This window comes from Rhinolophus sinicus, linkage group LG18 (assembly GCF_036562045.2).
Source record: "Rhinolophus sinicus isolate RSC01 linkage group LG18, ASM3656204v1, whole genome shotgun sequence".
Lineage (NCBI taxonomy): Eukaryota > Metazoa > Chordata > Mammalia > Chiroptera > Rhinolophidae > Rhinolophus > Rhinolophus sinicus.
Genome location: NC_133767.1, coordinates 16,646,233 through 16,662,341, shown reverse-complemented (window position 1 = coordinate 16,662,341; position 16,109 = coordinate 16,646,233). Strand labels below are relative to the sequence as shown.

At 53.2% G+C, this 16,109-nt stretch overlaps 1 protein-coding gene across 10 annotated transcripts in view; it reads right to left on the bottom strand.

Annotated features, from left to right (window-relative positions):
- Nucleotides 1–16,109, bottom strand: part of KATNIP (katanin interacting protein) — a 151,532-nt gene that overhangs the window by 107,066 nt on the left and 28,357 nt on the right. For 5 of the 10 annotated variants that reach the window (XM_019754670.2, XM_019754669.2, XM_074322768.1 and 2 more), the window contains one exon: nt 3,301–3,377. The exons of the other annotated variants lie outside the window; for them this stretch is intronic. In XM_019754670.2, the coding sequence (XP_019610229.2) occupies nt 3,301–3,377 (77 nt within the window). The remainder of the gene's footprint in view (nt 1–3,300; nt 3,378–16,109) is intronic. 10 annotated transcript variants of the gene reach the window in all.

Below are 16,109 nucleotides of genomic sequence, written 5' to 3'. Positions count from 1 at the left end.
TCCATGTGTCTGAACTGTCACGGGGATGGAAGCAGGGGACCAGGCTGAAACCCCACCTCATGGATCCGCCCGTGCAGGGGCCCCCACTACATGCTGGCTCCCTTTTTCCTTCTTTCTGCCTCAATCTTGGCCGTCAGCGCCTCACCTCCCAGCCCGCTGGTCACATTGCTTGCTCTTCCCCGAGACCTGCTGGGTGTGGCTCCATCTTTCAGGAAGTTGAGTGACCAGAATCACTCAGTGTCCTCGGGGAGGGTCTGTGCGCGGTGAGCTGGGCCCCACCTCTTCCACCCTCCCCTGGGCCTTTCCTGGAGCACGGATCCCTTTCTGCTTCTTCAGGCATCATTACAGGGGGCCTGGTGCTCAGCTGGGTGGGAAGGCAAGGGCTGTGTGGCGACACCTGCTCTTTCTGCCTCCCTGGCACCCCCCCCACCCCCCAAACGCAGCCCTGCCTGGGGCTCCCCTTTGGGTGCTGCTCCATGCCTTCCTTCTCACTCCCCGTGGTTTAGGTGAGGCTCACTCCACCCCAGCTTAACGGGGCAGCCAAGGAGAGGCCAGTGAGACCTGCCACCTCACCGACACGGGGAGACGGGCTTCGGGGTGGGACTGGGGCCCCAGCCAGATCCATGGGCGTCCTTCTCAGCACTTCTGCTGGAACCCTGACGGCAGAAGTGCTCTCCTCCCTTCGAGGTGGGACGTAGGTGTGGGGTGTCCAGTGGCCGCCTTGGCCTCCGAGAGGGAAATGCCCTACGATGACTCCAACACGGGGAAACAGAGCTGAGAGATGGAGAACGATTGATTCTGCGGACATTAACTCGAGAGCCTGGATCCAGCTATGCCTGAAGCGAGACTATCATCCTGGATTTCTCAATTTCGTGAGCCAGTAAGTTTCCTTGTTGCCCAAAGACCACTGACCTTGGGTTTCCGTCCCTCCTGGCACAGGAGCACAAACTAAGATGGTCTGCGTCTCCCCATCACAGTGTTCTCCCCACACTGGTGGGAATCTGGGCTCGGAGCAAGTACTCAGTGAACTCCTGCTGGGTGACTCAAAGACCAGTGTCACTCAGCCTCTTGGGGCCGCTGTGTTCTGGGCTGACTCCCCTGAGAACGCGCCCAGTGACTGCACAGCCCTTCTGAGGTCACAAGGCAACCCAGGTGAGCAGCCGGGGTTTCATTGCCCTCTCGGCCCAGTTTGAAGCTCAGCGGCTGGTTTTCCATCGGGTCCTATGACTGGATTTCCAAGCAAACCACAGTTGATTCCCACAACTCCATGGGCCAGGGAGCCACTGGCGACCCTGGCAGGTTTCTGTCCTCTTGATTATTTATGACCATGTCGCGCAAAGTAAATAAGAAAGTAGACTTTCTTGACCTTGGGCACACAGCTCTCTCTCTGGGTCTCCACGTCCTTGTATGTAAAACAGGGCAGCCACTGTGTCTGCCTCATCGGGTCGTGTGCAGATAAAACGAGACGACAGGACGAGGTGCCTGGCGCGTGGCTGGCCCTCCAGAAAAGGTGCCTTTGAACCAACAGCCGACGCTAGCGCAGTGGCACCCCCTCTGCATGTGTCTCCACTTGGAGCTGTTTCTTTCCAGCTCCACCTTCTAATTTCCTGTCGTCCAGCCAGCTCCCTCTCGGTGACAACACATCCCCCATATTTTATGGCAGCTCAGTTTTGATACATTTTTTTAGTTGCCTTTGTGCTGCCACCTCGTCGCCGTATATTCTCATCCGCGCTGTCGGCTGGTGCCTCTTTGATTGTACACTTATTGACCCCGATTAATGAGAAGCAATTTGCTCATCTGACACTCTCCTCCCAGACACGTCCCGTGGATTTGATGAAACGATCACACAGGGGTTCGGGGACCCCATCCAGCCTGCCAGAAACTGAGTAAAAACAGCTGCTCTGTGGCATCAATGACGACAAAAAGCCACACGTGAGTTCACTGGCCTTCAGCTAGTCCAGCTGCAGATCGCCCTGGGTCAGGAGGAGTTGGGCACAGGGAGTGCCTGGCATTTCTGGCTGGTGCTGGAGAGATTTCTGTTCAGAGGTCCCCACTGCGAGAGGTACGGCCTCAGCAGGGGCACCTGGAAATGTGGGAGGGTGTTTGTTGTCATGGTGACTGGGGGGCATAACGGAATTTAGTAAAGTGGCCGGCGGGTGGGAACACTAATCGTACACACAGGGGACTATCTCACACCTAAAAACTTGTCCCATGCTACAGGCCGCGGGAGCCCCAAGTGACAGGTCCTTGCGAGTCAGAGAAGGGCTGAGTCCATATTCAGGATGATGACCCCCAGACTCTGTCACCTGCAAGACCCCAAGCTAATTCCCTAATACAAAGGCCCAAACTAGCGCCCCATCCTTCCGCCTCCTGCAGGCCTGTTTGAGAGGCCTCCAGCTTTCTTCCGTTCTTCCGTTTGTTTCGCACTTTCATTTGAATTCATGACCAACATTTTAAAGCACAGGCGGTGTCACAGTGTCACGACTCAAACCCACAAACCCCTGGGCCTGTGTCCCCACCAACAAGTGGCCTGAGCCCCAGTAGCTTGGAAATGAGAATTCCAGGCCCCCAACTGTCCTCACCCACTGAGCGGGCTTCACTCACTGCCTGGCCCCTCCTAGCATCTGAGTTTGCAAACCGGGCTTACTGCAAGGTTCCAGGCCTGCCAACAAACCACAGCAAACCGGAAATGAACTTGGACGGCCCTGCAGACTTCTTTCAAACCAGACCGCACTGCTTTGACCTCAGTCACCAAACACTGCATCTACTGCAGGCTTTTGCAAGAACCAGCACTCCCGAGTCAAAATCCGCACTAATGTCACCTTAAATGATGTATGGACCAACTTCAAACACAAACGGACAATGACACCATCTTTCCATAACAAGGCGTGATTACAGGCTCTGATTTCAAAGTATGGGAGCGGCCTGGAAGATCACAGAACGGGCTATTCAGGTGGCTAATGCACAGGCCCTGCCAAGGTCTAGCTTTCCTGGCTAATGCACAGGCCCTGCCAAGGTCTAGCTTTTCGGGACAAACCTACCTTCTCCCAGAACGGAAGCAGGGAGGCAAGAGGCGGCACTTACACGTCGAATAGTTTGCTACAGCTCCATCAAAAGACGCAGTGAAATGAGTGAATGGAGAAATGAGAGCTGGCATTGCAGAGAATATGCTGAGCTTCTGAGTGGAGGTAACTGCACCCCTTCGCTTATGTGAACCAGAGTCTGCGTGCTGCTAATACATCCACACAGGGCTTTTACTTGGCTAATAGGAAGGGCGGCCGGCAAGCGGCTTCGTCTTACCGGTTCCTCTGCTGAAGCAATATTAAATACTCATCATGTTTCTCATCAAAGTCTGTCACCATGTCCTTAGTGAGACCCTGAAATGAAGAAACAGAGCGGTGTGATATCAGAAAGCAGGAAAGCACGTCCTGAGGCCGGGGGGCAGTGCACACTCTTCGCACAGGCGGCCGCGAGGCGGGGCTGACCGTGACGCAAGCCGGCTCCCCGGACGCGTCACTCTGGCGACCCAGAGCCCCAGAGGCTGGCTGCCTGATGGCCCAATGGGGCTCAACACACACAACTAACGACCTACGAAAATCGAGATCAATTTCCCGTTTGTTTCTCCCAGGCCCTATAAAATCAAGGGCTCGGCCAAGATTGGGGCTTTATCTTTTCTCCAGGCTCATGATTGACTTATCTCAATCGTCCTAACCGAAGGCATCCCAAATCAGTTGTTTTAAGAGGGAGTCACGTTTTTCTCTTGCCACCGCGAGAAAAATGTATGCTTATTGTCACCAACTCCGTCATTACAGAAATACATGACTCAGAGAATGAAGGTCCCTTCAGAGCAGACATTTGGGGTTTTGGCAACAGAGCTCTGGGTTTGCTCTGAGCAACCACTCGGCCCCTTCTTTCAGTGAACTGGCTTCCTGAGATGCCCCTGAAGGTTCCTTTGTTATCCTCTTGGGTCACAGGACTTTGGCCTTGGCCTTGCCAATCAATACAGGGCCACAATGCTTCCCTGGTCTGGGGTTGAGCCCTAGAAAGTCAGCCCGGGGCTTGGCTAACACTCCCGGAAAAAGCTGCTCTCTTTCCACCGCGGTGCTGAGCTGATGAGACGCAAGCCTGGAACCACGTGAGGATGAAGTTGATGAGAAGACAGTGGATCCGAGAGAGGGAGAGAGATTCCTACGGGAGTGAGCTTGAGCCCCGACACCCACCCACGCCTGAAGAAGTTTCTGGACCATTTCGCGACTGCTTTACAAGTTTCAGCTGACTGTCTCTTTCATTTTCAGTCCAAAGAATTATGTCATCCACCACAACCTGACAATATGTTTTTTCACAGCTGTGTGGAGGGATAAGTAATGAAACTACACATATTGAAAGTGACATATGTATATACCAGTCACCCCCCCATTATAATGTGATATATAGTCCTCCAGATGTTTTTCTTTATTTTATACATAAAAATACACACAAACACACATTCTTTTAAACAAAAGTAGAATCACACTATAAACAATGCTTCACAATTTCCTATGCTCCTTATTTATTTATTATTTTGCCAAGGAATAGACTAAAGAGACCATGTCAGCTGGGTTCTAGTCACAAGTTCCAGGGAGTAAGTTTTAAAGGGCAAGTAAGACATTTATAATAGAAATGCAGTCTGGGTGAATTATCACGGGGAGAAGAGAAACAAAAAGAATCCCCACCGCTCTCTTCTTGTCAAAATCCGGCTTCAGCCCCACTACTCTTCCAGAGCCCTATCCAAGGGTGACCCAACCCCCTTAACCAAATAGGACAGCTCGTCCCTTCCTCCCCCTACTCCCCTACGCGGGGCTGTGGCAACTGCTGACCGGCGGCCGACCACCCCTCGCGGCCCAGACGCCCGACCTCGCTTCCGCAGCCCGGGACCAGCTCCCTGCCCGCAGCCTTCTGCCTGCGCCGCTCCGGCTCCCCTTCCTCCTTCGGCCTCGGAGGTGGATGGCAACTGCCTCGGTCCATCCCAGCCTGTCCGGGTCTCTCTCCTCCTGCCTTCACTTCTCTTTCTGATTACAAGGAAAGGGGCCCCTGGCTGGGGGACCCAGCAAGTTACTCCTAGTCCAGGGCTCAGGACACTGGGTGAGGGGACGAGTCTCAGTTCCTTCTAGAATAACAGCACGTGTATGAGGAGGACAATTTAAGCATGACCCTCCTTTGATCTTCCCAGCCGTCTTTGAAGTGCTTATTATTACACCCCCCCCATTTAAGACACAAGGACACCCATCCCATGCATATTCCACGAACGGGCTCCTACTCCCAGGCAATTCACGTAACCAGTCTGAAACATGAAAATGACCAGATACATGTTACAACATGGAACGAAACATTCAATGGCATTTTTTGATGAACTATGAGAACTTCAAAGCGCTCTCAGCTGATCGTGGGCTGCCCTGGGCTTTCACTTCAACCCTTCCAGAACATTCATCCACCCTTGCCAGGACGAAGAGGTCATCAGAAAGACGTGAAGAGCACAGGCCTCCATCCAGCCCAAGTCTTCACCAGCCTGTGCTTCTCCAACGCTAAATGTGCACACGAATCACGCAGCGGTGATGCTGGAAGGCAGGCTCCGATGCAGCAGGGCTGGGGACGGAGCGTTTCCAGCAGCTCCCAGACGGGGCTTGTGGGACACACTTTGAGTAGCAGGGCCTGTCCTTACTCCCCAGCAGTCACCACGCACCCACCTCTGACAGGATGCCACTGAACTTGAGCTGGGGAGAACACGCACTAGCTCCATCCATCTCCTAACACTGCCATTAGTTTCCTCAACTGTGAAACAGAGGTAATGACGGCACCCGTCTGGGTGGAGTCTCCTTTCTCTCGTAGGATGAATGTGGATGGAGGCAGTTACAGTGGAAAGGACTTAGCACAGCACCTGGCACCGAGAAAGCTTTCAGTGAACGGAACACTTACATTCACAGACTCCGTTACTTAATTGCACAATCTCCCGACTCATCACTATATTCCCTTTCCCACAATTCACTCCGGCTCCCTCCAGCCTCCAACCCAATCCTCCCCAAGGCCCAGTTCAGTTCCCAAAGTCTCTCTCCCCGTGACATTCTCACCCGCATTCACTTCAGCTCTTTTTGAAACCCTGCAATTAGTATTAAATTACATACAATACAGTGTGGAAGAGTGTGTGATTAAGTGCTAAATTGTTAGCATTTAACTTTGTATATTGCTCACTAACTACCTGGGGATTTGGAGACTTGAGGAGGTGAGCCTTGAGCTGTTTCCTACCTTCTCTGAGCCTCAGTTTTCCTCATCTGTAAAAAGGGGACATTAGTAAGGTCTGCCTCACAGGGCTGCTCTGAGGAGTAACTAGGAGAAAACCGGAAGTCATTTAGGGTCCTTTCTCTCTTTTTCTCCTTTATAATCCTAGCCGGACCATCAATTCCTAAGAACCATGGGAAGCCGGGGGGAATATGGAAGGGGGACCCTGGTCCTGGGCTCATCTTAGCTTCACCACATCCAGTTGTGACGACAGCTGCTACGGCTGCCTAAGCACCAGCTCAGCCCACACTCACCCCAGCCTGGTCAGACACCAGACACTGCTCCTCCCAGCACAGCACACTTCTCTTCACTGAGGCTTTATTTGTCAGGCTGTAAAATGGGCGCGTTAACACATGCACCCCACAAGGGTGTGAGAACCTTGCAAAGTGCCAACCTTATCATCACTGTCTTTCAGCAAACATTTATCAAGTGTTTACTGGGTGGCTGTTACATGTGCAATGATGGTCTAACAAGCTCGGCCCCCATGTATATTCAGACACCAACTTGCCTAGAGGCCGAACTGGACCACCAGTGAGGGGCAGCTGTGCAGGACTCGGCCCCTTTCATGTTGCATGTGGTGTGAATGACACCCCGAGCCGCTGTGCAAACAGTCAAGCAAACACACACTGGCCAGGGGTCCGTAAGGTCGGGATGGCCTGCTGGGAGCTCTGGGAACACTCATCTGTCCATAACTTTCGTCAAGTCACCAAAAGCATCCACGACCACAAACAGGAGACAAATGACCATCATAAAATGTATAAACTGTGATGCTACAGATCTGAATAAGGAAACTCGAAGCCTCGCTCACTCCCCCCACTCCACATCCAATCCATCAGCTCCATGTAGAAACTACTAGACACCCGGCATCTGATCACTTCTCCCCACCTGCTCCCACCCCCTGGCTCAGGGCCCCTCGCCGGCCCCTGCTTTTGACCTCACCCTGCCGTGTGCTGTCCCTGCTATTGCCAGGGGGTCCTGATAAAAGGCAGGTACATCATGTCTTCTGCACAGGTCTCTGTGGCCACCAGGCCTTGCACACAGGCCCCCACGCCCGTCTCCGAGCCGCTCCCACCACCCACTGTGGCACCCTCGACACCCAGCAGGCTCCCGGCTCAGGGCCCTGACCTGTCATTGCTTCTGCCTGGAGCGCTCGGCTCCCAGGTCAGTACCCAGATTCCTCGTCTCCTCCAAGGCTTGCCTCAGAGCTGACCTTCTCAGGGAGGCCCTCCCCGGCTGCCCCATGTAAAATAGCAAGCTGTGCACACTCACACACCAATCCCTCACTAACATAATACCTACTTTATCTCATTTATGATGCCTTTTATGTATGGGGCTGTCCCCGCACTAGAATGGAAATTCCATGCAGGCAGGACTGTATCCGTTTTGATCACTTGTGTCTTCCCAGACTCCAGGACAGTACCTGGCACACAGTGGACACTCACCAGATACTGACGGAGTAAAATACACAGAGAGATAGGGAGACAGAGAGATAGAGGGGGAGACAGACAGGCATTTGAGCTGAGATTTTAAAGTTGGAGCATGTTCTGGGCAACAAGAAAAGGGACAGGCATTTCAGGCAGAAGCAGCAGCGTGGGCAAAGGTGCGGGGGTTTGACTAGCGCGACAGGTGCCAAGGAGGGCGAGTTAAGTAGGCAAAGGGCCTAAGGAGGGTGGACGTGACACGGAAGCAGAGCCTCGGCGCCGTTTTTCATTGCTGTTGTTCGCATCATCTTTACCCCTAACACTGGCCCCAGAGACGGTGTAAATTTTATCAGTGAGCACATCATTAATGCTCTCTGCGGGAAGAAACGCCAAGAATCAGTTATGTTCAAAGGCGCCCGACCAAGGCTGTATTCCAGGAATTCCGCTTTCCCGAGCCCAGAATCCTGGGAGTCTCCTAAACGGGGCTCAGTGAGCGAGCGCCAGAGCCCAGGCTGCGTTCGCACGCAGCTCAGAGGCCGTGTCGGTTTCCAGGGCCTGCGATGAATGTCCAATGGCAGCTGTCAGGCCCCGGCAGAGAAGACCAATGACTTCAAATGGTTCACTAACGAGGCTGGGAGCACAGTGGGTCTGGGGGCAGCGCAGAGTTCACAGAGCACTTCCACACACCTGAGTTACTCCCCGGCCCCCGAGTGTCACATTTTAACCGAGGGAGGGTTTATGAGCTCTAAGCAGGTCCCTGGGCCCGCTCTTCCGGCTGCCTTGGCTGCCATTTATTACGCTTCTGTGGCTGCCTATTGTGGGGCCAAAATGATGCTCTGCTCTGGGAGCAGCAGCCCCGTTTTAGAGCCGGGGAAACAGGCTCTGAAAGCTGAAGCAAATTGCCAGCAGGCCACAATGTTCCTTGGGGCAACCCCTGTCCTCCACGCTCAATCTGTGTGGTGGGGGTGGACGTGACACTGCCAGTGCCACCAGGGAGGGCATGTGAGCTCGGCCTGGCCAATCAGGGCATTCCGTCTCCCTGGACATGCAACTGGTTCAGGGCTCGGCGTGGGCCCCAAGGAAGGCCTGCAGACTCAGCTCAGGGATTGGCTGAAACTGCTGGAAAAGTCCCCACCCCGCTGCCCCTGGAATTATAAGCTGACCTGCGCCGAGAGCTACAAAGGTGACCACAGCGGACGTCATTTCTATCAAGGGGTGATGGACATCCTTCTATGGCCCATGGAGACATGTGTCCAAGGAGCAACACCAACACAGAGGCAGGCAGCAGAACCGAGGACAGAGAGAGAGAGAGAGCAGACAGAAACCAGACCCTCTTAAGTTAACCGTGTTTAGCCTCTGTATCCAGCCATGCTTGAAGCCAGTGCCATCTTGGGCTCTTAAGTCACAAGAGCTAATACATGTGTTTCTTTACTCAAGCCGGTGTGTGTGTGTGTGTGTGTGTGAGAGAGAGAGAGAGAGAGAGAGAGAGAGAGAGAGAGATTCCCAGCTGAGTGAGTTCTCGGTGGGACACTGGAGAGCTAATACTCAGGGGTGTCGGAATCCAAAGTCCGTGCCATATCCTAGGGCTCAGAGCAGTGTTTACTAGACAACTAAGATGATCCTTAACGAACATTCTCAGTGAGGGCCCTACACCCACAATGAGAGATGCTCCAAACGGATCTTACAGTATAAAACTCCTACTCATCCTTCAAAACCTGCCCCAAGTGCCAACGCTCCTGTGCTCTCAGAGATTCTGTTCTTCGTGTCTCAGTGCTGTGTTCTAAGTCTTTAAAGCATATTAGTTGCATGAAAAAGTATAATTCTGAGCTTACTTTTCACTGCTTTTGCTGACATACCAGATGTACTCCCATCCTCAGGACACAAACCACAAACACTCTGCAGCCGGTCCGCCTACACTGCAAACAGAAGCCAAGCAATGAAGACCTAAAGCAATGGCTGACGCCACCCCTCAGAGGTAGAACGAAACAACACAGAACTCTGCAGCAGAGATTTCAGTTTCTCAGGCCCTGGGTCGACGTGGTAACCACGCCACATACTAGGCACACACCCGATGGGTAAGCCAAGGACACACCTTAAACTTATGTTTATCACTATGCCTCCCTGCTATGGACCAAGACATGCCCTGAGATGTTATATTTCATTTCAGGATTTGTAGGATATCGATACAGATCCAAAATCTAGGATTTCCTCCTGGATTCCAGGATTCCATACGCTGCATCTTTATGAAAACGTTTTTCTTACATAGTGTCACGCAGGGACTCTGGTCCCGCTCCCCACACAAGAACACAGGACACGGTGAGGCGAAAAAGGAACACCCACGGAGCCATAGGTAGGGGAGTCATACCACTATATTGTCGCTGGTGGCCGGGTTGGAGACACAGGAAGCAGGAGCTGCAATCTGCCATCCAATTCTCTGCCAACCAACCAACCAGCCTAGCCATGGCAGTTATATCAGTGGCCAATGGCTAACCGGTAACAGCTGATGGCCAACTAGTCACAGCTGATGACCATCTACTACCCAAGCCAGCACCTTTCCATGTGAGGCCGAGAGCCTGGAAATTGCTCTCTGGGACTCTGTCCCTACACGTAGCTATCTGAGAAATCACTTTCAATACATAGGTATCTACTAGAAAATAAGTAACATGTCTTTTGATTCTCAGAAAAGTTTTCTTGTAAGGTTGCAGTGTGTGTGATAAGCCAACTGTATAGGCTGGCAAATATAGATGTTCTCTTTTTAAAATCTTGAAGAAGGAAATTGTATATTAATACCATAAATGGAAACTCATTCTCACGTGCCATCAATAGAAGACAGACATAAACACGGAACTAGCACGTGTTTACACGCCACCTTCAGGCCCGTGGAAGTGTGCAAACCACACAGGAGGAAACTCAGGGCTGGAAGTTCCACGTCCACACAGCCCTGCCAGGTGGGGGACACTGCCCTCGTTTTACAAATTCATCCATTTGCTCTATTTACTGAGCACCTTTCTGGAGACACAGTGAGGGCATCAAAGTCTGCTGTCACGGAGCTCACGTGCTAGTGAGAGGAGGGAGACAAGTGATGAAACAAATAAGTAAATCGGTAGCATGTCAGACAGTGCTAAGTGCTGCGGAGACGAGAAGGAGCAGCGAGGGAGGAAGGGAACGAGGGGGTGCTGTTCTAGCCCGAGGGGTCAGAGACCAGAAGGCAGAGCCTGAAGGAAGGGAAGGAAAAGAACCCTGTAGGAATCTGGACAGGAACCAGGGGAAAGGCCAGGCGTGGGAGCACTCAGCACATGTGAGGCACAGCACGGGGACCAGTGTGGCTGCAGGGGGTGGCAGGGAGCGGAGGAATGGGATGGGACTCAGGCAGAGGCCACGGGAAACTGCTGGAGGCTTCTGAGCGGACCAGACATGTCGCACTGAGGCTTTCAGTGAGTGGAGATGGGCTAAGGCTGCTCCCACCCACCTCCTCCCGGAGAACCCCGGAGGGGACTCGGCCCTGGAAGCCCGTCTGCAGCATAAACAGCTTCTGACTATTCAGGAGGACGAGAGGCACGCCCGCTCTCCACTCCTAGGCTGTGCTAACCTGCCTTAGTGCAGCTGCTACCTGCCAGAGGCTCCCAACCCTGCAGGACCGCCGCTGGGCCTGACGGGAGGAGAGAGGCAGCTCAGGTGGGATTTTCCCTCCTCCACACCTGACTTGCATGGGAGAGCCTTTCCTTGGGAGGGAATGAACCTGCCGCAGAGAGTGTCCTTCACAAGGACCATCCTGTCACCACCACCCAGCAAGCCGGGCTGCCTGAATGGACGCGTCCCTCTCCCCCTAGGAGCTGCCCGCAGGCCCTGGAAGAGGTGGTAGCACAGAGGGCCCCTTGCTAGTTATTCAACAAATATGTCTCGAGCTCCTCCTGAGGGTTGGGTGCTGCTGTAAGCGGCGCAGACAGGTGAATGCAGTCTGGCCCCACCATCCTCCCTGACCTCACTCCCGCACACCCCCAAACCCCTTGGCCCAATAGGCTTCTGGCTGCTTCTCTGAGAAGCTCAGCCCCTTCCTCCTCAGACCAGGGCCCCCTTCCTGTTTCCCAGGCCTAGAAAGTTCCCTTGTTGGGCACATGTGGTTCTTCCTGGGGCCTCTTCTGACGACCCAGGCCGCCTGCCTCCTCAAGGAGCCAGCATGTCTCACTCTCTGAAAGTCTGTCCATTTGTTTGTGGGCCCCCCCCCAGGGTGCCAGACCCATGGGCACAGGGCAGGGCAGGTGCCGAATCTCACTGCGGTGTCTCCCCGCCCCAGGCCAGTCCTTGGTCCACACAAGGAACTTACAAAGTATTTGTGCAAAGGAAGGAATGAGGAGGAAGAGAAGGAAAAGGAGGCAGGGAGACAAGATCCCTGTTCTCAAGGGATTTAGTGAGGCGGCCGGGAAAGATGGCTGCTCCGGTGCCACGGGGAGGTGTCAGCGAGAGGACACACCTGTACCAGGGGGCGGTGGGTACAGTGCACGGGTGCCTGGCATTACTCGGGGGCTGGAGGCTCTCCAGAGGAGAGGACATGGCACTGAGCTGTAAGAGCTCACTAGGTGGGCAGGGGAGGGGAGGGCAGAGGATGGGGAATGGTCCAAGCCCACTATGTCACCGGAGGGACCTGGCTTCTGAAATTCCAGGCCTGCTTTAAGCCCAGTGAGGGGCAAAGCCTGTCTGTGCCCACGACAGGTGCCGAGTGGCGGGAACACCCTGGGCAGGAAGTGAAACCTCACGCTCAAGTGCAGGGCAGTGCAGGGGGTTCAGGTTGTGTTGTCTCACACACTACAGTCCAGTGTCGCCGTAGGAATCCCACAGATCCAGCAACAGAAAGAAGACAGTTCACCATAGTTCCCTCTCACCCCATCCCTTCCCCGACTGTGTGGGACCAAGACCCTTTCTTTCCTCTCTCGCTCTTTCCCCTCTCCCCCTCCTTCGCTTCCTACCTTCTTTCAGGTTTACCGGGAGTGACTGCTAGAGGTACAGGGTGTCTACCTGGGGTGACATCAATGTTTTGACATTAGATAGTAGTGATGGTTGCACAGCACTGTGAATATACTAACCACCACTGCACTGTACGCTTTAAAATGGTGAATTGTGTGTTATACAAATTGTATCTCAATAAGAAATGCAAAAAAAAAAAAAATGGGGCTGGTGATTAAACACATCACCTTAGAAATACGAAATGCTTAGGCTCCTGCCTGGCGTGTAACACGTGCTCGGTTCACATTAGCAACTGAGATGACGCTGATTAGAAATACTCAGAAATTTCTGATGAGGACGGAACAAAATCTGAACTCACAGGGACCCAAGACCCAGCGCCCTGCGTGAACCCTGAGGCACGTCGTGCTGCAAAGGTAACACCCACACGAAAGTCACACAAAGAAAAGATGACGTAACTTTTTTAAGGTGCCACTTTCCCTTCCCACGGAGGATGAGGAGGGAGCTGAGCTGACCTGGTTCTGGGGAGAGCAGCTGCGTGTAGGACAGGGGCGGCTGTCACACACTCAGGACACGTGCCGGGCTGGTGACAATCACAACCCCTGAATGCATCACGACAGACGGCAGGCAAAGAATGCTATCAGGACAATGGTGGAATAAAGGACAATTGATCTGCACTAATATAAACAGTATTTTTATAATGTCTCACTCGACTGGGGTGTTGTCAAAAGGTGGTGACTTCAGGCTGGTGAGGAGGTTGAGGAATAGAACCGCGTGACAGGACAGAAGCCAGATGTGCTGCAGGAGAGACAGCATTTCGTTTGTGCTGCTAGATTTTCAGGAGGGAAGGAAGAGGTAGGGAGGTCTCTTCCAGCCCCTGCCGTATCCTGTGTTCTCTCCGAATACGGGTTCTTCAGAGCAGAACAGCAGCCCACAAATTCCATCGTCTCTTGGCCTCCTGCTTGCTCCTTCCAACCCACAGCCCGTCCCTGGGCTTTGCTCTGACACATAGATCTCCGTGGCTCCCCTCATTAAAAACCGGCAACAGCTGGCAAGGAAGGCACTTTGGGAAGCAACGTGGCAGCGTCCACTAAAACATGACAAAGCAAAACCCTGCATAGCTTCAATCCCCTCCGACCCAGCTGTTCCACTCCTTGGAATCTACTGAAAAGACACACACAGGTACCTGAGGAGGAAGGTACAAAACACTGATGCCCTCCAGCTGGGAAACGGCTACATAACCCTCAGTCTGTCCATACCATAACGTAATAAGTTAAAAAAAAAAAAAAAAAAAAAGGCTGGGTTTATTTTTAACTCCAAGGATGGGTCTCATATAGTTCAGGGAAGTTATAGGTTACAAAAGCACCTTACAGAACAAATTCATTATGACACCATTTTGTTACAATACACACACTCCCAAAAGACCGCGTATATTGTATGGATACACTCGGGTCCACAGATGCACAGAGAAAGGTCTGGAAGGATGCATGCCAGACTTGTTACTCCAGGTGGGGAAGACTGGAATTATTAGGGAGAGGTAGGAATTGGCTAAAGGGATTTTGGCCTTATCTAGAAGGTTAAAAATAATTGTCTTAACGGAGCTGTTTTCATGAATTACTTGCATAACGAATGACGTCCACCCACCCACCCTCCCTTCTCAAAAAGGAAAAAAATGAAAGGTTCCACATTCCAGTCAGGCTCAGCTTGACACGGCTTTCCCCCAATCCCAGATTCCCACATCCAGCCGCCAGCTCGAGGCCTTGGCAAGTATTACGCTGAATTCCTAACCTTCCTCCTAGAATCTGCTTCCACTTTCTTTCCTGTCTCGGGGACGACCCACCTCTTTCCGGTTGCTCAGTTCTTGATTCCTTTCTGTCCCACCCACGCATAATCCAACACCGAGTCCAAGTGGCTCTACCTTCACGACGCTTGGGACCCAGCGTGTTCTCTGCGCCTTCACGGCAGCCCCCAATCCCAGCCACCACCATCTCCACGGGGATTGTGCACTAGCCTGCCTGGTCCCCCGCCCCCTCCCGTCGGCCCTCACACACAGCCAGAGGCTCCGAGACAGACAAGCACCTGGGGACGTGATGAGCCAGGATGCAAGCCCAGGCGGTCTGGCCCTGGAGCCCGTGCATTGGCAGGCGTCTGTACAGCCAATGGCGACCAGCTTGCACCCAGAGGAACAGCCTGCTAGAGAGGCGCCCCATCACAGAAGAAGGCAGATTCCAGAGCAACTGAGTCAAAGCACCTGGACCGCGCCCGCCATGCCTGGTGTGACCCACCCCTGAACTTTGCAGCAGGGTGAGGCAACACATTCCCCTTTTTGCTGCAGCTGGTTTGAGGATGGCTTCTGTCACTTGACAGAGTCTGAGAGACGTGGCTTATTGGCCCTAGTGAACCTGACGTGACCTAGGGGCCACAGAGGGAAGGGGTTTCCAAAGAGGGGAGCATGAGCGTGCCCACGGTCAGTGGTGGCGACTCAGGACTGGGAACCACGCGGCCTCCGAGTCTCAAAGCCTTGCCCAGCTCCTGCAGACGTGTCCCCAGACTGCGGGGCAGTTATCACAGGCCCATGTTCACCCAGGAGACACACCTCACACAAGTAATTTGCAGGAGGTTTCTTCTCTTAGTGTCATTCTTTTCTAATCAGATGCCGTATTCTATCAAGTGATTTTGGGGGTGGAAGGTAGAGGGAGATCCTTCCAAGGCAATTTCCTACCTAAGAGCCGCAGATGCAGAAAAGCTTGGTGATGCTTGGATGGAGAGCACGTTGCCGAGCCAGACAGACTCGGGAAGGGGAAGCTGACAACATTATCTCTCTCTGCTCTCACCACTGCTCTCCGATGGGTTTTTCCCAGAGTGTAATCTTGCGCTGGAAGCTAAGCTGATACCACGAAGGTTTTAGGCATGTCAATCACCTTCCTGGCACTTTATCAGAATGGATTCTCTTTGCTTTTCAAGGCTCAAGTCTCGGCCTCGCTGTTGTTCAGCCTGGGCTATGGGCGTCGTGTCTGCGTCACATTTCCTGCAGCTCGCAGCCCAACTGCAGGGGTCTCAGAGCAGGCTGGTGATTCAGGGGCAAGTAATTCTGATGGGCGGGCTTATGCGCCCGTTCACTGCGCCCAAGGGCAAGGCACACTGACCAGTCCACGTCCCGCTTTTGCTGGGCAAGACTTCTCGTCCTTCTCTGATTCTGAAGGGGTGAGTGTTTTAACCTGACTCTGCGAACGCTGCTGGTCCTAAATTACAGCACTTGACATTTACTGAGTGCCTCGTACGTGCCAGGCCCCACTCTAAGCACTTCCCTCCTATTAACTTAGAGTCTTTATCACACCCGTGATGCAGGGTCTCTGTCATCCCTACTCATCCCAAGAGGAAGTCCAGTCACAGGCAGGACAGGTAAGTCACCTGAGT